Source organism: Seriola dumerili, unplaced genomic scaffold (genome assembly GCF_002260705.1).
Source record: "Seriola dumerili isolate Sdu_G_001 unplaced genomic scaffold, Sdu_1.0 BDQW01000025.1, whole genome shotgun sequence".
In the NCBI taxonomy this organism is placed as follows: Eukaryota; Metazoa; Chordata; class Actinopteri; order Carangiformes; family Carangidae; genus Seriola; species Seriola dumerili.
Genome location: NW_019174280.1, coordinates 13,585,143 through 13,612,927, shown reverse-complemented (window position 1 = coordinate 13,612,927; position 27,785 = coordinate 13,585,143). Strand labels below are relative to the sequence as shown.

Genomic DNA, 27,785 nt, shown 5'->3' with positions numbered 1-27,785 from the left:
ATATGCATGTCAGCTCTGCCTTAGGAGTTGTAAACTTTTACATTGTGGTGTGTTGTGATACTGTGAAAGAGAAAAGCCTTGGACTGTTTGTCTCTAACTCTCAGTCCTACGTGCTCTGCGGTTGAGTCTGGTTGTCTGCTTTCTACTGTGGTCTTTCATCACGTTCACTCCCCATTCTGGCATGCCTACCAGTATAGTATCTGTGTGTGTGTGTGTGTGTGTGTGTGTGTGTGTGTGTGTGTGAGTGTGTGTGTGAGGGGAGAAGACCAGATCTTTACTGCCATCTAGTGGCAGAATGTTAGAAATCTTACAGAGGGGTTAAGGAGATTACCTCAGAGATCATGAATAAAAAAAATAAAAAATAAAAAAAAAAGTAAAATGTGTTAAAAACAGTGGCTGAAGTGTTTTGCAAGCACTGTGCATATACAGTAGGTGAGTATGTGTGTTTGTGGAGGTTGGTAGCTCATTAATGGGAGTCTATATTAGTGTAGCAGGTCAGTTAAGTCAATGAGCGAGCGCTAATTCTTCCTCAGTCCCTCTGTACGCTACCACTTGTGACACATTTGCATATAAATTACTTTAAATGTGATGTTGCTGCTAAATTTCTTAACCACCGCTTGTTTAAAATTCATGAATGCTTTTGAATTTTGTCAGGCACGGTTGGGCTGTCAGAAAATCCTTTGATACATTTAAAAACTCTGGCAGGTGTGCATGTGCGTGTGCGTAAGCATTTATGCAGAAATTTTGTGAAATTCTCCCCCGTTTAGTCTCTGAAAAGCTCTGAAGCTTCCCCTGTCCTCTATCTCCTTCTCCCTCTCTCTCTCTCTCTGTTTAGACTCATTACCCAATCTCCACTAGCAGATGGTGAAGGGAGTCTTGTCCCTGTGTGTATGTGTGTGCGAGCGTGTCTGTGTGTATATACAGTATGTCTAGTTATCACAAGTCACAGCGATCAGTATTCTGAAACAGTCTGTAGGCTTCTTGGAATTGTCACAAGCCCAGCTAGTAGAATATTAAGTAGAATATAGAATATTAAGGAATTTTTCGACCTGTCTTTATAGTGATGCATTTGAATACTTTTCCCCACAGTCTTCGGCTGTATTGTAGCACAGCATAATCTGTTTTTTTTTTATCATATTTTTTTTGGAAATATCATACCCAGGATCTCTCTCACACCACACAAACAAACACACACACTCACTCACTCACTCCCTGGTGCTACCATCTTTTGCTAGTGGGCGATCAGACTTTAGACAAGTGCTCTTGTTCAGTGTTAATTTGTGTCTGCTGGTTGATTGTTTGCCTCAGGAGGAACAAGGATGGCGCTTGGTGCTAAAAGTAACTGAATGGCCTCTTTACACTCTGCTAATTGATTCTGAGGGTTTTGATTGGTTTTTTTTTTTTTCTGCGTTGCCCTGTGTGTGTGTGTGTGTGTGTGTGTGTGTGTGTGTGTGTGTGCTTGTGTGCTTGTGTGTGTGCTTGTGTGTGTGTGTAAGAGAGACACAGAGCCAGATGCACGCCAACAAATGGAAGATTTACTAACAACATAGCTTGTGGCATAAAACACTGTATTTACAGAGATGATGCAATGACAGAAAACAATGTTGTGAGAGATCTAAAGCTGAAATATTCACCAGTGTTTCTCTAACATATGTACTCTGAAGAGGGGCTTCTCACAGAAGGCTTCTGAAGGCTTTGAATTACTTTCTAATGTAGACTGAACAACCATAAAACATGATATAAAATAGACAGACTCGCTTGCAGGTGTACTATGTTTCTTCTTAACTAGGTTGACCTGCACATTCATGCAGACAAAGCCGGCTCAGCATCAGTATAGTACCTCAACCTCCAGCAACAGTGGCATGTAAGGACTCTTTGATGTTTCTGTACCTGCCGGCAAGCAAGCACCTAACTGCATAGATGGCTGTAATAAACATTTTATGTGTCTGCCTGTGTGTGTATGTGTGTGTCTCTGTGTGTGTGTGTGTGTGTGTGTGTGTGGTGTGTTTAAATGTACAGCCCTCTTTTGATAATGTGTTGATGTACAGTCTTGTACACTATGTATCCAGCCTTTTAGTTTGTCTGGATGAAAAGAAAAATCCTCGTTTATACACATTCACATGGAAATCCTGGAGGGCTTCATTAGCTGATGTAATTCTGAAAGAGTCAAACATGGTAATGTTGTGATTGCAACCGACTGATCCAACCAGATGGTTTAATAGAGAGTATCAAACGGCCTCACCAGCGACTCAGAAACATTAGAAATATTTGACTTCACACACAGGAAATGTGCTGTCCAGCCACTTGAACAAAGAATCTTGACCACATTTTCTCTGCGTCCCCTCATCTGTATGTGTATACATGCCTGCATACTGCATGTTTATATATTTTGGCCACACTGCACATGCTCGAGAGTCTCTTAAGGTAATTTTTGTAAGTCCTTTGCTGTGTGTTTACATGAAAATTCACTCTCTGTTCCCTTCTCTAAATGTTGTGACGGCAGCTCTAAACAGGATGCAGGTCGGCTGTAATATTAGTTTATACAAGAGACACTCAGGCTGGCCAGAGTGTCACTGGACTGATATCACTGTATTCATGTCTTCTATGAAAAGCATCTCGCTACACTGGAAGTATACAGATTTAACAACTAGCTTTATAACAGTATCTTTCAGTTCAGCTTTTTACAACTAACAAATACTTTAATAAGTAAAAATAATACTGCCTATTTGCTCAATCAAAATATATGCCTTTCCATTAAGATGTTCCAGTCGTTTTTGCAATTATTTTTCAATTTCCCATTGCACTGCTACACACAGAGTAATCACATTCACTCTTGGATTCGTTTTGTGAAACAAAGGAATGAAGGTTTGCACTGGAAAGGGCTTTGTTGGTTTGCAAAAATACTAATATTTTAGTATTTGTCTAGTTGTCAAACACACAAAGTAATCAGATTTGTCTCATTTCCAACACTTTGTGAGGGACAATTGCAGGAGAATGTCTGCCCTGGAAATGGCTTTGCTACATTACAAAATAGTCTTAGACGGAGGACATTACAGAGTATTTCTTAAACTTGCTTCATGACTGTCAACAGTCTCCACCAGCATTGGAAACGCAGAGGAAAACACAAGCTGACCAGTTGGAGTTCTTGTGGTCTCTCCATGGTATCTTTGTAGCCTTGACGTGTAGTTACATTTTTGCAGGAGGTGCACGTCAGCGCCATAGTATTTTCCACTGCTTTAGTTTGAGTGCCTGTGATCTGTTTCTTATTTACCAGTGTGTCAGTGTCAGCTCTCTGTCACCCCCGTGTCTGGAAGAGTGGTGTACCCTCTGTTATTTGGTTCTGTCAGCAAGACTGGCTTGGTGAGCCGTGTCCTGGAGGATGGATTGGGGATGAGGCGAAGAAGACGTTGCACTGGTCGCTATCCAAGCCCATGTCTGTCCTCCCCTGCCCCTCCATTCCCCTCTCTAGCTTTCTTTCCCTTTTTCTCTTCTTTTTTTTTTTTTTTAACCCCATTTCTCCTTCCTCCTCTCCCACAACCTCAGGGAGTCCTCGGGAGGTGCAGTGTTCCAAAATGGGATGATTTTTTTCCCCTTCTTCTTCTTCTTCTTCTTCTCTGGTCGCTCTCTCCCTCTCCCGAATTAACACTGAAAAAAACCCCAAACCTCAATGCTGAGTGACTCATTCAAATAATTGTTGCTTTTAGCTGTATCAGGTTACTCTTTTCTCTGACTCTCTTCTTGCTTTTCTTCCTTTCCCTGAGTACAGTGTGGTATCTGGGCCACTTGTGAATTAGGGCCTTTGAGTGAAAAGACAGAAAAAAATAGTGACATCAGAGAGGGAGAGAAAGAGAGGGATCCAAAACCTGAATAGCCCTGTAATTTTCTGCTCTGTTTCTATGATTGAATGTATGACCATTACAGACAATTGACTCAATAGGAGATTGTCCTCCCTCTTGCAGCCAGCTGGGTCACATTGTATGTGTGCATGTATGAGTAAACATATCTATAGAGAGTGTGTGTTTGTGTGTGTGTCTTATTTTAGCATGTCTCTACGACTTAGGTGTGTCTAGGCAGAGCTCGACATACTTGACTTTTACTGGAAGATACCTTGGAAGGAGTATGCCAGCCTATTCAGAGCTGAATAACAGAGACGACAAAGAGACGCTACTTGTGTGTGTGTGTGTGTGTGTGTGTGTGTGTGTGTGTGTGTGTGTGTGTGTGTGTGTGTGCGTGTGTTTGTGTGGGAAGGACAGCAAGAACAAAAGAGGCGAGCAGTGAGATAGCAAGGGGGAGTGGACCAAGAGAGGAAGGCCAGAGCGACTCGAAGAGAGTCAGTACTTGCTGAAACATTTTTGAAGAGGAGGGGGGAGAAAGAGTGAGACCTGGAGAGATCCCTCCCCCTGTCAAATCCAAGTTACTGTAGACTATCCTAAAGCTAACCCTCCCTGCCCTCCCTTCCCCTCCTCTCCCCGTCCCATGTGAGCAGCAGCCTGATGACTGGACCTCTCTGTGTCTCCGCTCTGCTTACGCTTTGCTGCGCTCCGGCAGACATGCATTGTTCTCCACTGTACACTACTTGTTGCCCCCATTCTCAAAGACTCAGTCTGTCTTAGCTCTGCAGAAAGATTGACTGGAAAAGACTTTGGCTGCCTCGCGGTGAGTACTGACATTTTAATTTCGGGCTTTTGTCAGCAGAGAAGAATTGTCTCATTCATTTGTTCGCTGTGACAGAGACTTCGCCTGAAGTTACTGAGTTTGGTAAAAGCTGAGGTGATAATGAAATAGTGGGAGATGTTTAAACAAGACACTGAAGTTGGCGCGCTGTGAAAAGAATGTGGAGAAACTTTTGTAACAGTGTGAGTTGGCGAGCAGGATTGCCTCAGAAGTGAGAGACTTTCCAGCTCTTCTCCTCTCTCCGTCTGACTCGCTCCCTTTTTGCTGACTCACTCTATTAACTTATTACACATGGCTCCATGCTGTGTGGGTGTGTGTAGTGTACATGTGTTGCCATTGTGTTCAATGTTCGGGAGTAATTCTCTGATTATACGTCTGTCCTCTTCTGTCCTAGTGCGCATGTGTGGGTGTCAATCAAATTTAATGATTTACTCCTGTACGCCTGCTCGTCTATGTAAATGTGGGACTCGAAAAACAGAAAGGAGAAGAAAGAGAAAACTGGCATACTGTTGCCTCACTGTTTGTCATCACTCTCTCAGGTCCTTATTGATTTCCTCATCTCTGCTCGCTGAACGAGAACAATAGCCTCTCGCCTGGCCAAGACCCCTAGTAAATAAGCCAACTAAATATCAACACCAAATCTGCTGCAAGATGTTGTTCATTGATTTGCTTTGTCGCCAGATGTGCACAGGCACGCGCAGACACGCACACACACACACACACAAACACACACACACGAAGAACACACACATAACACAATCGGGCCTAGAGGGACTTCATTGTTTGGTGCGCATAATTGTTTGTGTGTATGTGTCTAAAGCCTTGTCCAAAAGGTCTTGGACAATGAAGTCTGTCAGCAGGGGGATGTTGATTTCTGTCTCCCTCTCCGTCTCTTTCTCCCTCTCCTTTTTCCTGTCCAAGTCCCCCTTCACATCTGGATCGCACCCCCCCCTCCAACAGCTGACAAGGAACAAGGGAGCGGATGGAGGGAGGAAGGGGGCGTGGATGCAGGGAACAGAGAAGAGAGAAAGAGAGAGAGAGAGAGAGAGAGAGAGAGAGAGAGAGAGAGAGAGGGAAAGAAATGGGAGGAAGGGGAGTTTTGCTCAGGCCAGAGTTCCCCTGGTAGACTTCCTCCAATGCAGGAAGGAACGTCCCTTCACAATGTCATTGTGAGTGCCTGATGTATGAGAGGAAACACAAAATATACTGTACACACAGATGGGAAGCACTCCCTCGCACAAGGACACATTTAAACAAGGACGCATTTAAAATGGCATAGAATACGCACATGCATGATTGGGCATACGTAAATGAACCTATATTTAAATGCATACAATTGTTCCCACTCAAAACACACACACACACACACACACACACACACACACACAGATATTGCTACACATGCCAGTCACAGTTAGGCCATGATTAAGCCCATTGAACTCGAGTCCCATGCTCCTGTAGAATTTATCTGAGAGAGGAGCGTGCTGCTGCTTCTTCGGGAGGCTTTGGCCTCAGTGTGTGTGTCAGGTTTTCAATGGGAATTTTTGCTCGAAGGCTTTAGCTGTCAAAACAAGTCCTGTTCTCTGTCAGTCTCTTTACCTTTCAGCTCATCACAGTTTGTTGTCTTTCCATAGCTGGACTCCGACGAGACTCCCTGAAGTTAAAACCATAATGAAAAGCTCCACTTTAAAGAGAATCACTTGGCCTCGATTGGATTTGCTTTTCTTTGCTTTTTCATTTTCTCTGCCAGATGAAACATACATGCCAGCTGCTGTTGCACTGCTCCGCCAGACCTGGGCAACCACTCCTGTGCCTGTTTATCCATACCAGGGCAGGGCTGAGTGCCATGCCAACAGGTGTATGTCGACATCATTAGTGTTAAGCAATGGGCGAGGCAGCATGGATGTAGTACTTTTTTTTTTTTCTTCTTTTTTTTTTTTTTTAAAGGGTAAAAGTCTCCCTCACATCTGCTTCTGCGGTTCTCGCGCTGCACATATGATGAGGGTGGCATTGAATCAGGACAGTGATAAAACACCCGCCTTCATTTCCTCCACAGCCTCCCAGGAATTGTTTGACTCTGCAGTTTCTGCCATATGTGCATGTGCAATTCAGACATCTCCCTCTGTCAGTGCAGCTGGTCTGTGTCTGTCTCTACTTCTACTTTTACAGTTTACAATTTCTTGCCATTATGAGCTAAGCCTGCATCTCTGTGTGGTTTACAAGCGAGCAGCCATGATGTTTCAATGCAGGTGGCACGAGTGTGACTGAGGTCACTAGGTTTACAGTGTGAATAGCCTCTCTTTGGAACAGTGTTAAAAGTAATACATCTGTAAAAGTCTTGTAAATAATCAGTTTTAGTTTTTCATAGTAAGTGTGTCTTTCAATATAGAATATGTCATAGAGTAACATGATGATGTGTTGAGACTGTGGCCTTGTTTTAAAATTCATCGTGACAGAGATCATCCCTGTACCGGGGTAGTTGTTTTACTGGTCTGACGTCAGCCATGTTGGTATGTCTTACATTACACCAGTACTGCATGTCACTAGGCAAAAACCGAGAAGCATGGCCAGTTTTCGTTTAGCACAAGAAGCGCTGTACTGTACAGTATGTGTGCTAGCAAACACAGTCTTGTCTCAGAGTGGAGAAGACTGACATGTGCTCAGCTAGGTTACAAAGCTCCGGTTTGTTTTGGTCACAGTAATAGCATTTACTCAGCAGTGATGTCAATCCACTGTGTCCAACAATGAAAAACAGACAATCTGACAGAGATGGAGCAAGACTAAGACCATGACTGATGACAAAGAAACCACCACAGTGGGAGGAAATAGATGCATGAATGAATAGAAATAAATTTGGGAAAGAAAATGAAGCACTGTGCAACCTAAAGGTCATTTAGACCCTTGCAATAAGCAATTTATTCAAGTTTATAACATGTAAATCATATATTGTGACATACATACTAATGCAAAGCAAAATGAAAATTAGTAAGTAGAGAAAAAGGAGAAAACAATGGCTCATTGCAGTGAATTTTTTGCAACCACCTGGGGTATTTATTTTATAATGTCTTCATATGTCTAAGGAGAACAGGTGCTCTGAGCTTTGTGAGATGGATTTGATACATACCCCCCGCCCCCCCCGATTCATTCGGCATCTTTTATTTTAGGACGGATGAGACTTAGAGCAGCACCCTAAGCTTATCCGTGTCTCCTTTTTTGTTTCTGCTCGTATCTTGGCACACAACTCGGCTCACACACTGCAAGACAGATTACAGCACCTGAGAGGGGGGAGCCTGCTCAGTGCTGATGCAACATATACCGTAGACCTACACACACAAAGAGATGTAGCCATGTGCTTCATCATGTATCAAAACTGCACACATCAAATCACATTTTGCTGGTTTTAAAGACTTGTGGCTTCTCTGTGGCAATGCTTCATGTCTGCAGTATCTTTAGTATTCTTGGTTAATGTCCTGCTATGAACACTTTTATGAGCTTTTTGACTTATAGCTGTTCATCACTGCAGTTGGTTCCAATTACAGAGGCATTCCTTTATTAGACATTGCAGAGACATATTTAGATGTTATGTATATAATGGGTCCAACATGTTTTTTTTTCTCTTAAACATATGACTGTAACATCCAAGTCTAATTTGGGATATAATATATTTCATATGTCATGACAGACTGATAGACAGAAACATATAGCTTCACTCAGAGTTGTGGGGTGGAAGCCAACATTTCAAGTACTCTGCTCCATGACTTGGACGTCACGCAGTTTTAATCACAATGTTAGTCTTAAAATCAAGTCAAGTAGGGCAAGTTTATGCAAAATGAAACATGCGAGTAAGCCTGTAAGTGCTGCTACAAGAAGGATAATTATTTTAGAAAAATCTCTTATTGAGTTCTGTTTTTCCAGAGAGCAAAGAATGGTGTTAATTTTTGCTGTGTGGATTGCATTGCAAATAACGTCATTGCAAATGATCTGCAGTTTGCTCAATCCCTATTCAGTCTGCAGCCTGATTGCTTTTGATGGGTTTGCACCTCTGGCACTATCATTCTGCACCGTCCGTGAAGTAGATTCATGATTCTCAGGTTAGATTTTTTTTTTTCAACATTAAATCACTCTCATTCTGTCTACAGAAAAAATGCATCTCTCCATTTTTCCATTTTCATACCCCTGTATTTCTAAGAAGGTCTATGTGTGTGTAAATGAATGATTTCATTAATTTGATCAGTAATTATCAGTAATCAGTAAATATGTGTGTATATACTGTGTGTAGGTAGGTGCCTGCAGACATTGATACACAGACAGGTGCAGCCTCATGCATGCCTGATTCTTTGTACAAAGTGCTCAAATGCCCACACACACACACACACACACACACACACACATACACACTCGCTCTGACTCCAGTGTAATTCTCAGTGGCTCCGCTGTGACTATAAAAGCTCATTGAATTTATTTTGTAACAAGTCAGAGGGCAGGTATAAATCTCCTGCAAAATCCGAGTTTTGAGCATGTCACAGGTTACACATGAGAGGATTACAGCTATTATTGGTGAAAAAAAAGAACATTTTCCTGATTATAGCCAGAGTGTGTGTGTGTGTATGTGGGGGGGGGGGGATACAAAGAGCTCTGATTACTGCTGGCACTGCTGCCCTACTTCCCAGGATACCAAGCATTGACTGGCACAGCGGGGGGACAGGAAAGGCTGTAGGCATATACACACACACACACGTATCACCCTGCCGGCACACATCAAACGCAGTGATTAGCACTTTGTAGGTTAATCTCATGCTTTCCTTTTTCTTTTTTTAAATCGCACAACTCAGATCATCTGTATTGAATAAACAGAACACAAACAGCTTCATGGTACAGAGCTAATATATAAAATTGATACTTGTAAATTTATGGATGATTACATATGTGAATGATGGCATATAGCACGTCATTCTATACTCCATAAAACACCAATAAAGTTAACATCAGGCGTGCACACACATATGCTTTTTCCTGTTTGTGTTGCCCATGGCAACGGCTTGGCAAAGGATCACTGGTGATGTCAGATGTGATGTACGAGTGTTGGGAGTGTGAGGGGATGACCTCAGCAGAGGGGAAGTCCCAGAAGACTCGTATCAGCTGCAGCCAGCACCGACTTTCTCACACTCAGTATCTGTACTAACAGCTAAAGCTGCCCTGACCCACATGAAATCCCCCCCCACCCTCCTGATCCTTCACAGGTATCATCACAAATCACCAGCACGCAGCATGACAAAGACCTCTGACATGCACACATGCACAGCCCCACACACCACACATTGTCTGATACAACGAATAAAGGGAATGGAAATATTTAGAGGATTATTCTAGGTTTCAGTTAAGGTTCTCTCTGGAGCTTTTGATCACTCGGAGCAGTGTAAAGCAGTGTTCTGATGAGTGGGACTCTCTCTCATTCTCTACTTGCATATGCATATGCTCAAGGGATTATACACACATTTACATGACAGGCTGGCATGTAAATGTGTGGTGAGATGTCAGTGGGAATAGAATGAACAGAGTAGATTTACAAAGTTAATGATGCCCATTCTGTCTAGATTTATCTTATGAATTTTCTGTCTAGCTAAGATTAAATTTTAGATATGCAACTAAGGCTAATTTGGCGCCTACATTTAATGTTGTAAGCCACTGCAAACATTCTGGCCGTGTCTATTAAATGAAAGGGGTGAAAACAGATGCACGATGCCCCTTGGTCTCACACATTTGTACATATTGACAGTTGCCGTCAGTAATGTGGGTTGAATGGTAGAAATGGAAGAAGACACTAGCCAGTGTAAGCAATGCTGATTTTAAAAACAAACACTTTGTTAGGCGTGTGTTTGTCCTGACTTTATGCTGCATAGAATGCATTTTGGTGCTAAAAACCAAGTGTAAACAATGTTTGCATGCATTCAATGAGTGTACCTTTAAGTCCAGCCCCTCTATTATGAAACAACTTGAAATGGTCATTTTTGTATGCTGTAATTTAAATAGGGTGTAGTTATAGTATTTCCTGTAACTAAAGCCAGTGGTTATTCTCATCAGCCTCGGTTTGAGGCTTTTGGCTTCTGGCACATGAGTCCTGTGGCTTTTTTCTGCGGGCAACGTAGGAATCTATGTTCATGTTATGGTCTGTTGTTAGCATCAATGTATTTTTGCTGATATTTAAACCCATTAAATCCAGCTTTTTGACACACTAGTCGCAGTGCTGTGGTGACCTTTTCTGGCATGGAAGCATAAGCTCATCCATTTTCCCCCAAAGCGGTGGCCTCTGTCCAGGTTGGCAGAGCACTGTCCAGTCCTTGCTTCTGGTTCAAGCAACAGTCGATCCGTAAATGAATGGTTGCCTCTTCCTAGGACAGCTGTGCTACCAGCCATGGATGGAAAAATAATCATGGAGGCACCAACCACATCCATGGATACAAATCAGGAATGTGTGTACTGTGCGTTCGAGGCGCAGGCGAGTACATGTGTGCATTTGCAAGTACATGTGTGCTCCATTGTGCATGAACCTGTTGGTGTGTGAATAAGTTGTTAACTCTTATGAGGTGTTAAGGGATCGAGAGCCAGTAATGAATCACAGGGTGAGTTATTTTTCTTCTCTGGATTCGCCCTGCATTAACATCTCACTCAAAGGTGGGTGTTTAATGGCTGTTGTAAAAGTGAAGGTTGGTAAACACATAAAAGTGCTGAAGTAAAATCAGAGTGTGGGAGAGTGGAAAGTGGGGAGAGATGAATGTGCAGGTTTTCGGTGTGGAAGGGTGTCATCTGTCTTTTACACCAAATTTAATTTCAAATGAATACAGTTCTTCAAACCCAGACGCATCATAATCAAATTCTCATCCTTTGCACCCATATTTTTTGGTAAATTGGGATGTTTCTCTGTGCACCTCAGAGGGCAGAGCATGACACTGACACTGCAGATTTTGGTCATCCATACCAAAAAATGTTTATATCGTCTTTGTGCTTGGTGGTGAATGTGAGTCAGACCTACTGAAGTCCTGTGTATTATCAGTGCTTTGCCCCAGGGGGAGCTGTTGCTCTAGATGTGAACTTTGAATCCCTCGTCCTGTCCTGCCCTCTCCTCCCTGGACCCGTCAAATATCCTCATGTAACCTCCCTCTGCCTTCTCTACTCTTTTCTCAGTCAGTCTTCTCCTCCCTGCTCATATCTCTTAATCTCATTATGTTATAGTCTAGTCAATAAAATTTGCACTTCCCAAACTTTTTTCCGATCCCTATGATTCACTGACAGTGACCAAAGTTTACCCGCATTTCATTCTGCCATTACATCATATACAAAAACCCAGGCCTCAGCTGTAAACACGTTCCCACCACATGTCCTGCTGTCTGATTCCAGTCATTTTTGCACATAAACAGACTGAATCAGGAGTCTGGTCATGGGGTTATGACTGAGCTAACTCCCCGGAACTAGACGGTTTCTAAGCTGGGCAGGCTTTTATGCTCGCTACAGTAAAATCTCAGAGTGACTCAGTGCAAAGCGAAGATGCTCTGCTCTGTTGTGCCTCAGCTCTCCCCCACTTTGTCCCTGTAGATCTCGTTGAGCTTCAGTGTATGGTGAGTAAAGTCTTTTCCTGGTGCACATTTCACCTGATATTGATATTCATGTCAGGAATAGTGTCAAAGTGTTGGTGTGTGTGTGTGTGTAACTGCAGGCTTTCTGTCTGAGGACCAGAGGTTTGAAAGAGCAGCCTGATTATGTCTTTTTGCTTAAATCAAATTTCAGAGTTGGCTGTCCTCTCCTTTATATCACCAGGTGCAGCTGTATAGTGTAGATTTGTAAATGTGGCTTGATTGGTGGTGTTTGATGGTGTCTTTGATAATCAGTTGAAACATGGAACATTGGAAATGAATAGATGAGATTATATTAAGTCAAATGTACATTTGCTCTTCTCCCTATCCCCCTCCCAGTCTCTAGGAGCAGAGCCAAAGAGGTAAGATATATTGCTCCAAAACACACACCCATGAAAATTCCCCTGCCGGGTTCAGAATTCGATTTTTAATCCTCCCTCAAATATGATATAGAAAGCTTCGAATACTTCTGCTCAAATCTTAGGTCCTTGCTTTAGAAGCCATATGTGCTCATATTTTTCTGCTCTGAGATCATCACGACCAGATCATCTTGCAGCTGTCCTTCAATATATTCCAGATTTTGACATGAAGAGGATTTGAAAAAAAAAGAGTGTATAGAGAAAGGAGGAGAAAAAAAGGAATAGAAACTGGGGCGTTTCTGCAGTGTACCGGTCTACGGCTGTGACCATGTAACTGCAGCATCCATGGATTTCTTAGTTCAGGGTGAGATTAAATACAGATTTTTTCATATATTATGAAGATGTTTGTGGCAGTGGTGCAACTGAATGACAGCTACAGTAGATTCATACATGCATCCATGCCATGCTGATGTTGTAGCGATAATGTAGCAGAATAAGAGCGATAATCTGAGAGAAGGTAAATATTACATTGGTTCTGGGCTATATGCCAGCTCTGCACCACAGAACATCTTTTATCTCGTATCTTTTCATCCAGCATGGGCTGAGCACCAAGGCCTGCAGCGTAAAACTCATGTGCCAACACAGGCCTCCTGTGAGTGAGTGAGTGAGTGAGTGTGTGTGTGTGTGTGTGTGTGTGTGTGTGTGTGTGTGTGTGTGTGTGTGTGTGTGTGTGTGTGTGTGTGTGTGTGTGTTTGTGTTTGTGTTTGTCCTCCGGGGACCCCTAGCTTGTCTTCATCCCTCTGACCATCCCTACCCTGCCCGCTCATTTTCTCTATCTGTATTTCTCCATGTCTTGCAGCCTGTCAGATTGATCCACTCAGCCCCCCAGTTGTCCTCAAACACTAGCCCACTAGTGTACACTAGCCCAGTGGCACTGATACTTATAGGAAGAAAAGGGATGTTGATAATTGATAATCAAAGGAATTAATCAGTCAGAATAAACAAAAATTGGTGCGTTCCAGCTTCTCAGATGTGTGGATTTCCTGCATTTCCTTTGTTTTATATCATTGTTAATAGCGTAGCTTTGGGTTTAGGACTGTTAGTCAGACATAATAAACAGCATAAAGGTATCAACTTGCGCTTAGAGAAATTGTGAAGTGTAATTTTCACTTTTTCTTACATGTTATACATTTAATACTCTGAATGATTAATCAGTTTATGGGAATAACCATCAATAGCAGCCCTGTAACACACCTGTGTTTCTTGTCACAGCCACCGCTACGCACCAAATACCCAGATGGCATATTACCCAAGTAGACACACTGTCGTACAGGCTATTTGTTCAAACATGTATTCCGCTATTTAGGACTGTGTCCTTCCCTCAGGCAGAGACATCTGTATCTCAAACTCAATTTTACTCAACCTGCATTTCATTTCAGCGGGCCTGTTAACCTTCACACTGCTTCTGGTCCCGCTGAGTCGATTTGGCTCCAGAGAAGCTCCTCTCTTCCAGAAGGGTGAAGGGACAGTGGGGCAGGTTCATTACTGCTGCATTGGCTGGCCTCTAACCTGGACTGGAAGGACAGTCATTAAACACACAACGCTAATGACTGCCAACTGCTCCATTTGTTCCATCTATCAGCATGGATGTGGGGTTGTTTGTTGTTGGTTGCTGTTGTTGTGTATTCGCGTGTTGGCACGGGTCACACACTGATCCGTGGGGACATGGGTAACAGAGAGCGACAGAGGGACCGAGTTACACAGAGTGAGTCAGAAAGGTGTGTTAATTGGTTGTGACCGACCGTCTGGACCAGAGATTTCAGACAGGGCTCCCCACCAGTTCGTAATGAGGTCTCGTCAGGCTGGAGCAACCATCACCGCGGCTTATGCCAGGCATCGGAGCATTGCCATGGTAACCTCTAAGCCCTTTTACCTCCTCACAGGTTGTGAGTCAGCCAATTACAACACAGAAACATGAGAATCATCCCCGTGATGGATAAAACTTTTTCATATTATTAATCGCAGCGACTAATGGTAAGGTTTAGGTTATAACTAGGATTGGCTATCAATTGCTTGCAGGTAATATAATGACTTTCAAGTATTTCACTTTATTGTTTTTAATTTAAAGACCCAAACAACTCAATGGATACTACAGGATTAAAAAAAGGAAGACTTCACTCATTGAAATGTCTCCTCTCTCCCTTCTCTTCATATGAGCATCAGTTTCACTCGTTTGAGAGCACAATCCACAAGTTTGACCAGAGCCTTGTACGCCGCCATGTGAACCTGTTTAAGTAATTAGGAAAGTATACAAGTTTTGTTTTGTTTTGTGTTTTTGTGGCTCGATGCTGCCACTGGGTTCATATTTTGCCAGTGTAAGCAGGATCCTCTGGGCTAAATTGGGGGGGAAATTCCTGTGAAAGTGGAGGGCTTCAGTGGTTGAGCTGAGTTTGCACTATGTTTGTGTGTTGTGTGGTTGAGTATCGTGTAGACAGCCAGACGGACAGACGGACAGACGGACAGACGGATGGACCACAACAGATTGAGGCTGCGCTACATGCACCCACCCACACACCCACACACCCACACACCCACACACACACACACACACACACACACACACACAGAGTGACCAGAGAGTTTATTTGGGGGAATGAGACACTGGCGTAGTGGATAGTTGGCTGCCTTGTCTGCTGGTTATCTGTCGCTGTTTACAAAGAACTTCCATTAATTGTGTCGTTTAAATATTTTTCAATGTGAGGATATAGATAAGGCTTTTGGAAGACTCAAATGTCCTCTTTAGATGAGACATTGGTCATTAAAATGACACATGTACACAGTCCATTTGATTTAGTTACTAAAAAACAAAGTGGCTTATAATCATTGATAAACCTGAGAAAGAATATTAGTGTTTTTATTTTTTGTTATACGAAATAGAAAATGAAAATCAAACCATTTTCTTTTTAAATTTTGCTCATCACTTTTTGATCATGGAAAATAAAAACACCCTGTATTTCAATTTCAAATTTCAAATTTTGTATTTTAAAATGAAAATCAAATAACAATTTTTTTGTCTTTTGATGCCTCTTTCTGAAAGGGAAAATCAAATGACCAAAAGATACTTGGACCATACAAGCTGAAAACTACTTCTCCCAAGTAGAATGGATAAATAATTAGGAAGGAAATGTGAAAGGAGCTGAATGTGCCGCGGTCAACGTTAAACTTTGGACCAAATTAATGATGTCAGTTGGGATTTCTTATATAATGCGCTCTGCCAAAGCCACATACTGTACAGTACACGCTGTCAGACCACAGTCAGATCCGGAGTTTGGAGCCAGTTGTACAGAGGAAGGCAACAATTTACTCTGTGGTACCTGAAGAACAGAGGTACATCAACACTGTATTTTATAGCTAATTCAAACTTTGAAGCGCCTGCTGACAGCTTTCCCTATGGACTCGTGAGTTTGTAGCTGATGGTCATTGGGACAACAAATATAATCCATTGTTAATAAAAAAAAAAGGGGATTTATTCTTAGTCTGTGTCTACGTCAGCAGGATATTTGGGAATGGATTTCGAGGCACTTCAGGAGACAGATAGGCCCTTTGCCAAGGAATTTTGTGGCTCCAACAATGAAATAAACTGAGACTGAATTCCAAATGCTAAGGGAGTGTTTACAGTTGGAATTATTCCACTTGACAATTGATGTCATAAGAACAATTTCATACGTTGTGAGCAACTTAGGTTAATGGTAGAGGTTTGTACTGTGAGTGGTTATGTTTGTGAAACAGGCACAAAGTCAGGTCAGTTTTCCATCTTTGGCTCTTGAAATTGAATTATAGTATGGGGAAACTATTTAACTCTGGTGCTGGCCCAATGCGCTCCAATATCTTCAACAACAGACTGGTGTAACTCCTAACAGCGCAGAGCGTTGGGATTCAGTTGAATAATATGTGAGACAGGAAAAGATTTTTTTTTTTTTGTTTGTTTTGTTTTGCATGTCAGCATGTATTTTAACATGGCCGACTATTTGTATCTAATGTGTAAATGGCCAAGTATGTGTGACAGATCATGTGTTGCGGGTTGTGTGTGAGATATATGATGGCTGTGTGAGTACTGACAGTGATTATAGAAGGCTGTACCACAGAGCAGCCTGGGGCTGGCCGAGGAATAAGTTATTATAACATCTAATACATAACCAAATGTCAGACATGTCTGCAGCCTTTCCTGCGAGCAGTCTGATATAAATCTACTGGGAAAGTGAAGCTGTAAATGCTCATGATACATAGCTCACTGTGTGAATTTTTTTTTTGTATGAGAAGATTATAAATGTGGGTTTGAGGTATTTTTAGATTTAATTTGCAGTGTACATGGACGTACAGCTCATAATTCTGTGTCAGTGAGTGCATGGCTGCTGAGTGTGTGCTGTGTATCTGTGTCTGTTTACGTGTGTGTGCCAGGGATAATGTGGCATCTCCAGAACTGGATTCCCTCTCACACCACACTCCACAAGAGCCTCTCTGTCTTTCTCTGCTTCTGTAGGAACTGAACGTTGTTTGTTCTAGTTTCCACAGATCAAGGTGGGAAAAACAGAAACATTCCTAGCTTTTAATTACAATTGTTCAGATTCACAAAGACCCAACTCTTGCACAACAGACATCAACAGTGCCAAAATCTGCTTTTGAGTTAAATACTTTCATGTCGGATCAACATCTGTTATCCTTCTTTCTGCTGTGTCTCGTTCCATGCTTGACATTAGCTGAGACAACAGGTGTTTAGAGAGAAGAGAGAAACAAAGCAGAGATGGGCCTATAAAATCTTTATCGAGCCCCATTGGCTACTGCCTTGTTAGCAGTGGAACTGTACAGTAAAAGCAGAGCCACACTATCTCTGCACGTGTGAGTGCGTCAGCTTGAATGTGCATGCATGCCTGTGTTCCTGAGTGTGTATTTGTGTCCTATAAACCTGTAGTGAGTACTATAAAACTGAGCTTGGGATGAAACTGCAGAGGATAATTATGTAGCTTGTTCACAGCACACATGTTCATTAATAACATAACGGCCAAGCCTATTTTTACTGTATCTAGCTCAGAGGCTAACATATGGCAAAGCGGCTGACTTCACATAACAGAATGCACAAAAAGGATTTAATAGACAGGCCTGTGTCCTGTGTGGGCAAGGAGAGTCTGCGCTCTGTGGCTCTGTAAGTATATTTGGCATCAGCAGGGGGCACCACTATGTCCCATTTTACTGCCCCATTCTCAGACAGAGGGACTTGGAGAAAAACCCAAGAGAGAGGAAGCAACATTTTGAAAGAGTTTAGGAAAGTGGGGGAAAAGATGGCAAAACATAAACAAATGAAAGGCACTGATGAGCAAGAGACCAGTGAAACAAAACAGGGTTTATGTTGAAAAAATCTAATCTAAAACCGATTGAACACAAGTGCTATCTAATCAGGCTAAGGAGACAACATCTGTGGGTTGTTTTTGAGATTTAAGGTACATTTCAGTAGTTTTTAAATCACCTGCTAAAGATGTGCCTTCTTTATTACCACAGGTTTTACTTAAGTACATTTGTAACAAGTTTAAAGTAACAGTAGTTCTTCTTTGTTAGGACTTTGTAGTATTCTGTCCAGCATTGAAAGCTCTCCCTCTAGTGCAAAACAGGTCTGCCACAGTGCAGAGCTCCATTACGCAGAGTGAGCTGACCAGTCGAATGTATGACACACTGGACAGCCGTCAGCCTGGCACTGCCACCCTGCCACCCTGACACCAACACAGCTGCCGGCCGAGTCTCATGACCTCCGTCCGCGGTGAGACCAACACATCTCCACTGTCTGCACCTGTGGACAAACAATCGTACTCGCGCTTTCTATCCTGTTCTTGTTATTTTTCAAGCACAGCTGTGAAGAGCATTTTAAAAATGTATTCTTCCTCTTTGGCCCTTTCTCTTTCATACTCGCATCCGTGCCTGCAAATATTCACCAAGCTCGAGAGCACCAAACCACTGTCTGCTCAGTTAAAGGACCCTGGCCTTTCACATCATGCTGCTCACACCTTTGGAGGCTCGCTTACATCCAAAACAACATCTGTCCTTTCAGTCGCGCCTGATTAAAACACCCTGGAATCTCAGTTCACACACTCTCTCTCACACACACACACACACACACACACACACACAATAGTGTAACATAATCACCTACCACATGGCCACGGAGGCGTACACTGCATGGAGAATCTGGCAATCCAGGGCTTAGCAGAAATATGCCTTGTTTTTATAATAGCGGTTTTTGTTTTGTTTTTTTTTTGTTTTTTTTCTAGACAAAGCACATGAAAGGGGCCTACAGTTACCACTGTATTAATGAAAGCATGGGTAACTACTTGTAAATACTACTCGGAAATACTTGTGTCTGTGGGAGGCGTGATGTAATTTACTGTGTGTGCAGGTGCATGCCTTTGTGTTGGAGAGCACACAAATCAAATCAAAGCAAGCCAACTCATACAAAAGTCTTAAATTCAATGTCAAACTCATTTAAATTCCAGATGAAGAATGTGAAAGGTGAACACTGGAGAGAATTCCAGTGAAAATATTTTGTCGGAGTGACAGCGGTATCAAAGAGGTCATGTTGCTCCAAACCTTGAGAACCCCCTGAATCGTCCTTTATCCTCGCTTCACCTCAATGACACTGATAAAATATTGTTAATTACTCCTCAGCCCTGAACTCCTGCATCACACTGACGCCCTCACGGGATATTGTGCTGCGTTCTGCGGATGCAGGAGTACACTGCACAAGCTTATGCAAGAAGTCTTGATAGTCAGTGTGTATTGTGCTACAAGCAGATGGTTATGATGTGCACCTCACACCCCAGTGAAACCTCCGTCGTCTTTTCTGTATCCATGTTTTGCTGTTGTTCTCAGTTGTTGTTCTCCTTGTTGCTCATGCATTTCACTTTTTCGTGTTTATTTCGCACACTCTCAGTTGTTTTCCTCTTTATTTATCTTCCTCTCTCTCTCTCTCTCTCTCTCTCTCTCTCTCTCTCTCTCTTTCTCTCTCTCTCTCTCTCTCGCCCAGAGGTGATTCCTTTGTTGAAATTTGAAGTTAACATTCCCCCAGCTTTCAAAAGACTCCAGTGTTATGGTTGACCACCCTATGAAAAGTAATACCTAAAGAACACAAACAGTGAGCGCCAGGCGTTCATTACTGCTCCCTGAAAGCATTGTTTTCTGTGGAGAGACCAGTGTGTTGATTTAATTTAATGACTTGCGCAGCTGGGGGAGGGGGGCTGGGGGGGGCAAGGAAACAGTAATTAGTTGTCATGCTAATTGGGCTTGTGTGATAACTCCCACACAAGACTCAGCGGCGTGTGAAGCGCACTGGGGATGGCCTGGTCGCATACTCATCAACCACATACACACTTTTTTTTTTTACACATAAACACACACACACACGAAAGACAACAAATGCTCACATGCAGATTGGTTCAAAGAAAATGCCTGGGGACTGTCAGGCCTTTGACCCATCGACTAAGAGGAATTAATGATGTGAAAATCTTGATCCCAATTATTCACTAAGAGAACTCATGCTGAGAAGTAAGAGATAAGGTTTCAGGACAGTCAATCCAATTAAGGTTTGGTTAGAGATGTATAGAAACATAGTGTTAAAGAAAGGGGATAAATGAAGATATGGTAATCAGAGCAAAAACAGATCTGACTACACACTTGCATCTTCATTGGTAAGAGATTACATTATTTGTTACCTACTGGATATACTTACCTTTTACTTAGTATTCTCTTTAAACCATTGTATATACCACTGGATATACACTATGGCTATGTAGCATTAACCACCTTAAAAATCTTACATGTCAATTTTGGGGAAGAAAAAGAAAAATCTTCATATTTTTTTACCAGTTGCCACCTTCAAAAAATAGAGGATGTGTGTTGAAAAAATATTATTCTAATGCTTCAGTAAACACACACGTCAGTGTTGTGTGGCCATGTATAACATTCCTTCAGCGCGTTGGTGGTGCTCTTGGTGTCTGTCCACCATGCTGTTAATCACCCCTGCCAGCGTGGTTTGTGACTCCCCCAGAGGCTATTTTTAAGGCCTGGGGTCATTGACCTCCACGAAGGGTCACTCTCACTATCAGGGGAGGTCCAGCTTTGCTTTGCTTAAACACCATCCGCATTCTTTTTCTATCTCTATCTCCATTTTCTCCTCAGACTCAGGGCGCCTCTCCACCTCATGCACCTTCTCTTCTGACCACTTCAGTCCTGACTTCTCCTGGTTATAGGAGCCTAAAAGAGTGGTGGACCTTGTCTTGCAGTTTTTCATTCATTGTGAGGCGTAGAACCTCAAAGAGATTCAAAAATTATTTTTTTATATGTTTTAATTGTTTCTGTTGACCAGATGACGTGTAATTTGTATTTACATATTTGTGACTGTTTGCAATCCACTGAATCACACATCCACTGTTCTCTATCTCCTCCCACACCTTTATCATGCCTCTGCCCCTCCCTTCTGTTCTCTCCTTTCTCTACTCTCACGTCGTGTCATCACCCCCATGAGTGTGTTTAGACACGCTGCCCTGCTTTGTGATAATCTCGCTGAGTCATCTTCAGTAGGAAATTACACACTGTGATACACAGTAATTCAGGACAAGTGCATTTACGGAAAATCTACCAACTCTACAGATGTTTATCTGAGTCTTAAACGTAATTTAACCTGTGGGAGTGTTTCAGTGCTTAATGAAAGGACCCAGGTGGGAGATTAGTTGATTCTTTGTTGATGTAAGATCTCTGCAATGCCTTCACGTCTGTTCTGATGCCAGTAACATCGACATACTGCGCACCTCTCTGCAGGTGGGACCAGAAGATGACTCTTAATCTGTCCTTGCCTGTCCAAAATCATTCCTCCTGTTCCCACCTGGTTAAGTAAATTTTGGCATTGCCAGTACTGTGAAGTTCTTATCCCATCCTTAGCTTTTACAGAGCCTCTAAACAACAATATGTGTGTTTCAAATTAGGAAAGGTATAATTTTTAGTTGTTAAAGGGACATGTTGTAACACTGATATGTTGGACATCCAGCACCTATAGGCTTCTGTCCTGGCTGACAAGCTTCAGCATGTCTGATGTAAACACTTCCTGTCCCCTGTGCACTCCAGAGGTTTTCTGTTCCATCCCAAATCTGATGACACAGTGTAATCCCCCCCCCCCCCCCCCTCCATACCCCAAAGGAATTGCAAGAACAGGAGAAGAATGAGGAATGTATGATAAGACAACGAAATAATTAATAATAGATAGAATAATAGATAGGAGAGGAGATGAAAGAAGATAGATGAAAGAAAGTGTAAGTGTCAAAATAACTACCATACTTGAAAGCCTCAGGACTTGGACTAGATCCTGATTGATGTCAAGACTTTGTTCAGAGTAACCTATGTGAACAATTTATATTCATGACATCATCCTTTTCATGAGAGAACCCCCTATATAATTTTTTTTTTTTGAACCATGAAATAAGTTTTGCTCTCACATCGTACTCTCAGGACAAATTTATCGACACTGTGAATTGGTTGCAGGCACGTCCTCTTCATGTTCATATGCCCCACATTTCATCCTAATTTCTGGCCAAATGTTCCAGTGGAATCTCTTCCAAAAAATCTGATCAAAGGAGTCGACCTCTCGGACATGTATTAATTTGGCAGCTAGCATCTGGTGAAATAGCTTGCAAGCGACTTTTGTTTCCTCTTGTCTGGCAACATGACACCTTGATTAGTAGTTAGTGTGAAGAGAGAAGGGGAAAACTGGCGTCTATACACACACACACACACACACACATACACACACCAGCAGTCAGTGTTTGATGAGTGTACACTGAGTCAACAGGCTTCCTCCTCTCCTCATTAACAGTTTGACCCCTCTGTTTGAGGCGCTCCAGGTGGGGTCACACTGTCTTGTATTTGGGTAAGGGGGGTTTTGGCAGGAAGAGTGTTTGTGCGTATAGAGTAGTGGGGGTATGTGTGTGTTTGCGTGTATGAGTGTGAATGGGATGACTTCCAACACCCCTTTTGAGCCAGAGGGAAGGAGGGTGAGGGTGAGTCAGGGTGGTGCCTCACAAAACACAACATGGTCACCGTTCTGTAGAAACAGGGAGACTGATGGACAGAGCAATGATGTCATGGCAGTACGGACACACACACACACTCACACACACACACACACACACACACACAGACGTGTCTACACAGGTACACTAGGAGTCCTACCACTTGCTGTTCTTGTCACCCTGGGGTTACAGATGCGAGGTCAGTAGTGCAGACCCCCGAGCTGTCGACTCGCCGGCCAACAAGGCTGCTCCTGTGTGAGCGTGTTTGTTCTGTGTGTTTAGACTGTAAGCAGGATACCGCTGAGCAGCTGCCGCTCATCCGAGGCCTGTAAAAGTCATTCTGCACCTACACACACTTTTGATATTGTGTATAATGTAATGATCATTGCCAACAAAGAGGAGTAGCCTGTGCCAAGGAACCAAACTATGAATTTCAAAGTTCATGTTTTATACAGACCTTCATGGTCAGTAGGATTCACCCTCTGTGAAGGTCTGACCATGTGCCACCACATGGCTGATATTTATGTCTTATGTTGAAATCATTTTACTTGTCTGATACTTTAGTTTATGACCAATAGCTGCAAAAGTAACGATCCCATGAACCTTAATGTATTTTGTGTTTAGTGCTAATTAGCAAAAGTTAACATGCTAATACACTAAACTATGAGGGTAAACATTATACCAGCTGAACAACATGCTAGCGTTATCATTGTGAGCCTTTTGGCAGTGAGGATGAAGCTCAAATCACTACTGTCTCACGGAGCCACTAGCTTGCCTGTAGACTCCTACTTAAGAATAAATGTCTTTATAATAAATGAATAAAATAGAATTTTACATACATCAATCATATACATTACAAATAAGATAAAAATGCAAATACGTCAGTGAAATGTGTGTGGGAGTGTAATCCACAGGAGGCCTCATATCTGCTTGCACTACAGGTGAAATTGCAGCTCTGGGGATTATTGTGTAACTGATCACGTTTTACATGGTTACAGATCGGAATGTGGAGTTCACATTTTTTTCTGGTCTGTTCTTTTTCCTGCGCTCATGTTACTTTTAAGTGCATGTTCTGATGTGTGGGCGCGTGGTGTTGTAGACTGATCTGGTAAACAGCAGGTGTAGCAGCATTTTAGATTGGCTTGAAACCACAAGGAATAGAGCTGAGTGAGGAACTGTGATTTAACATGTTCAGTTTTACTCTCTCTGTCTGTCGGTCTCTCTCTCTCTCTCTCTCTCTTGATCCATCTCTGGTCCTTCTGGCATCTGTCACAAGACCTGGCAGCTGCTGCTGCACTGAGAAAATGTGCTTCTGACAACAACAGGGAGAGCCAGAGACAGTCTCAAGACTTCTTCATTACAATAGAGTTGCCTGCTGGAGGAGCATAACAAGCGGCTGATCAGACAAGATAGCTGTGCAATTTCATGCTTGTACATGATGTGTTTCACTTTATCCTACTTGTATTCAAATGAGGTCTGTGGCACAGAGAACATTGTTGTTGTGCTCTTGTGTGTTATATGTGTGTGTGTGAGAAACAATCCCAAAAACAAAATTAACTCAGATTAAGAAGTTACAGTCAAAGCTTTTATATTTTTTTGTGTGTGTGTGTGTGTGTGTGTTTGTTACTGTCCAACATTTTGTCCAGATCTCTGCCTGACATGGAGCACAGTGTGCGTCACCCCCCAAAAAAACATTTTTCCCATGCGCTTTTTTGTTTTTCCATACAATTGCGTGGAGAATGTGCTTTGTTCACAATCCCTATTCAACGCTGGCTAGTGAGACGTATTGGTGGAAAGCATATGTCAGCATGAGATAAGTTTTCTTGGCTATTTAAAAAAAAAAAGAAACCCTTAAATGACCTCTGTTTTCTCCTATAATGACTTTTAACTGTAAACTTTACCATATAAAACCTTCATAGGAGAAAATAAAGACAAAAAAAATTCTCATTAAGTAGAATGTGGTCACTGCAAAACTGCAAATATGGATTGAACATTCGCATAAGATTCATGTTTAGAGATAAAACAAAAAGTGTCATAAAGTCAAATTATATTCAATTACTCACACAAATATAAGTTTAATGATTAACTCTTTATTGGAATATTAATGATTCGTCAGTGGTGTGAGTTAATTCCTGACCATTGTGCTTCTGACACAGGACAAGTGTTTTTTGTTTTTTTTTCTGCTGTAATGTTTTGTTGGGAGGAGTGTGTGAGTGAGAAAGAGAGAGAGGGAGAAAGACGGCGGGTGAAAAGAGGGGGGAGGCGCAGTGTTTGGAGGATTTGCTCTGTGCTCCGGGCGTTCTCTCACTCGAAATACTTAATAGAAATAAGCTTATGTTTGTTCGCTCTACTAGTTTAGACAGTTTTCCGTCACTCATCAAGGGATTCTGATAACTTTCCGGAAACTTTTCGGAGACTTCAGCGACTGATTCCCCCGGTGTGAGGGTTTGGTTTGTGCCCGGGCACGGATCCGTGCGGTGAGGACTGTGGAACACCCCGCTTGGAAGTTTTCAGACGAATGACCTGTTGCGGGTCTACACGACTCGAGGCCGCTTGTTTTTTCGTTTGGGTTTCTTTTTTTTTTAAATTATTATTTGAATTGAACGCACGACTTGTCGTCGGAGCCTCGTAAACATGTCAGGACGCAATTTACGCACTAAACTTCGGATCGTGCCAAGTAATGTTGGAGCATTTGACCGGTGCGTCAAGGGCAACTTTGTCTAGGAGCAGCCTTGGCACCAACAACTCATTTACTGCTGGTGATCAGGCCCCTGCCTGTGGGTTTGGATTCAAACTTTTCCCCAGAGTGGTCTGACTGAACACAAATTATTCTAACATTATGGAAGGTGATCAGGGGACCGGTACGCCTTCCGATGAGCCCCAGGCAGACAGCGCCGCTGCGTCCGACAGTTTTTCCCAACTGTGGACGGACGTTATGGGGATGCTGGTAAGTTTTTTTTTTGGGGGGGGGGGGGGTTTTTGGGGGGGAGGGGTGACACGATGATAGACTGACATCATAGGCTCACGACTAACCGAGACTTTTCACCCTCATCCTCAAAATTGACCCTAATTTGCCGATTGAGTGATCGTGTAGCCAGCTAGTCGGTGCATGCAAATCACGCATCAAAACAACACTCTTTAGTGCGCCCCTATGCAACCACGTTTCAAACCCAGCAGCTCTTTACATGTGGTCGGGTCTTCAGGTGGTTTGGCTGTAGACTGCTGGTGAGTCGGTCGGACCTCTATGCAAAAAGGAATCGAATGAGAATATGGTATGTAATGCACTGAAAGATTAACCCTTTGTACTGTGTGTGTGTGTGTGTGTGTATTTCTCATGCTGCCATGTTCTCTGCAGCTGCTCTGCATTTGGTGTACATCCATACTGCTTGTTTCCTTCGGAGGATGTCACCTAAGCTTTACTGGTAGGCCACGGACTCAGATGTTTCTCCAAGTTGCCAATGATTTTGTTGCTGAAGCCTCCATCTGAGGAGATGTGTTGGTAGACTGGATAATAAAGGCAACAAACTTAATTGATCGCTGATTATTACAGATGCTTTGGACTTCCTTAACTTCACTTTAAGAGCTCTGAGGTCACAAATCCCAGATTAATCTGTGATGATTAGGGAAAAAGTTTAAAATGTAGCCAATTTGCATATTTACAATGTAAGTTAAGTTTGACTTCCCTGTGGTGTTTCAGCTCCTCTTGATCATAAAAACATTTTGACTGAGTGTGATCTTTGTGTGTGATTTACCTTGCCTCACATGTATTATCCCTCCAATGCTTGTGACTTTAGAGAGGCTGTATATTGTAACACCACACGTTTGTGCAACACTGCTCTTTTGTTTGGCAGCTAAAGCAGTCTTGATTTTACAGGCCATGGGGTCTGATTGATCTGCTGACCAAATGTGTTGCAGTCACTTCCAGTCTGCTTAAAGACAGAGGTGTTAATTTGGTTTGGTCTGGCACTGAAGATTTGAATGGTGTGTAAATGCGTGTGTGTGTGTGTGTGTGTGTGTGTGTGTGTGTGTGTGTGTGTGTGCGTGCGTGCGTGCGCGTGTATGCGCGTGCACATGTAGGAGAGGGACACTGTCTTCTGACACAGTGTGGGAGACCTGGCTCCCAGCCTGGCAATTTACCCAGATTTATTGCTTCAGAGACAAATGTCTGTAAAGCTGTTCTCATATTAGACATTTTTTCCCTCAAGCTCGAAAGACAGACACACACGCACACGCACACACACACACACACACACACACACACATATAACAGCAACAAGCTTTTTGAACTTGTTTGTTCTCAACAAATATGCGTCACATGCACCCATCACTACTTTTTTATGGCCAATCACAATCATCCTTTAAACAATTTAAGATCTTACCGGTTGATGATATAAATAAAAGCATCTTCACAGAATATACACTTAGTAAAAATGAAGGACTGTCTATATAAAGTTTGCTTTTGTTTGAGTGTGTTAGCTTTGACTAAATGTAACATTCATTAAGTAACTAACCATCCTGCCAATAAACATCCTGAAGTACTCTGTAAAGTTATTTCAAAATCATTAGCCATCGTCTCGGCAGACATGGTGCACTCTCACATTATTTCAAAATCACTGAGCTCAACTTTCTCTGGAATCTTGTTCCATGTACCGTATCTCTTTACAAGTTCATGTCTTGAGTCTTGGGAAGGCTTGGATAGCTGTGACCATCTTATTTTCTCACAGAACCCACACAGAAAGATTAGAGGTGTGAAAATGTAGAACTTGATCGGCCTTCTTGGCTCGGTTGAACTCAAAAAGTTCAACAGGTCAGTTTTTCATACTAGAACTAACTGGTCGACAAGCATGATAATGGATGATTTTCTGTCTGTGGCTTTTTCTCTGAAAGTGAATGGACTTCTGGTGATCAGTTGCATGCAGGCATCATTCATGTAAATGGTTTCTGACAACTTGTCAAACACTTAATTTCTTTGCAGTATTTCTTTAACTTGTGATTGAGGTTCCTACTTAAATTTCCCTTTT

The 27,785-nt window shown here is 42.4% G+C and overlaps 1 protein-coding gene across 3 annotated transcripts in view; it reads left to right on the top strand.

Annotated features, from left to right (window-relative positions):
- sash1 (SAM and SH3 domain containing 1) overlaps positions 1-27,785 on the top strand; it is a 161,356-nt gene that overhangs the window by 83,471 nt on the left and 50,100 nt on the right. The window contains exon 1 of one of the 3 annotated variants that reach the window (XM_022768040.1): positions 25,096-25,711. The exons of the other annotated variants lie outside the window; for them this stretch is intronic. Within the exon in view, the coding sequence (XP_022623761.1) occupies positions 25,604-25,711 (108 nt within the window). The 5' untranslated portion in view covers positions 25,096-25,603. Of the gene's footprint in view, positions 1-25,095; positions 25,712-27,785 lie in introns of those variants that run through there. 3 annotated transcript variants of the gene reach the window in all.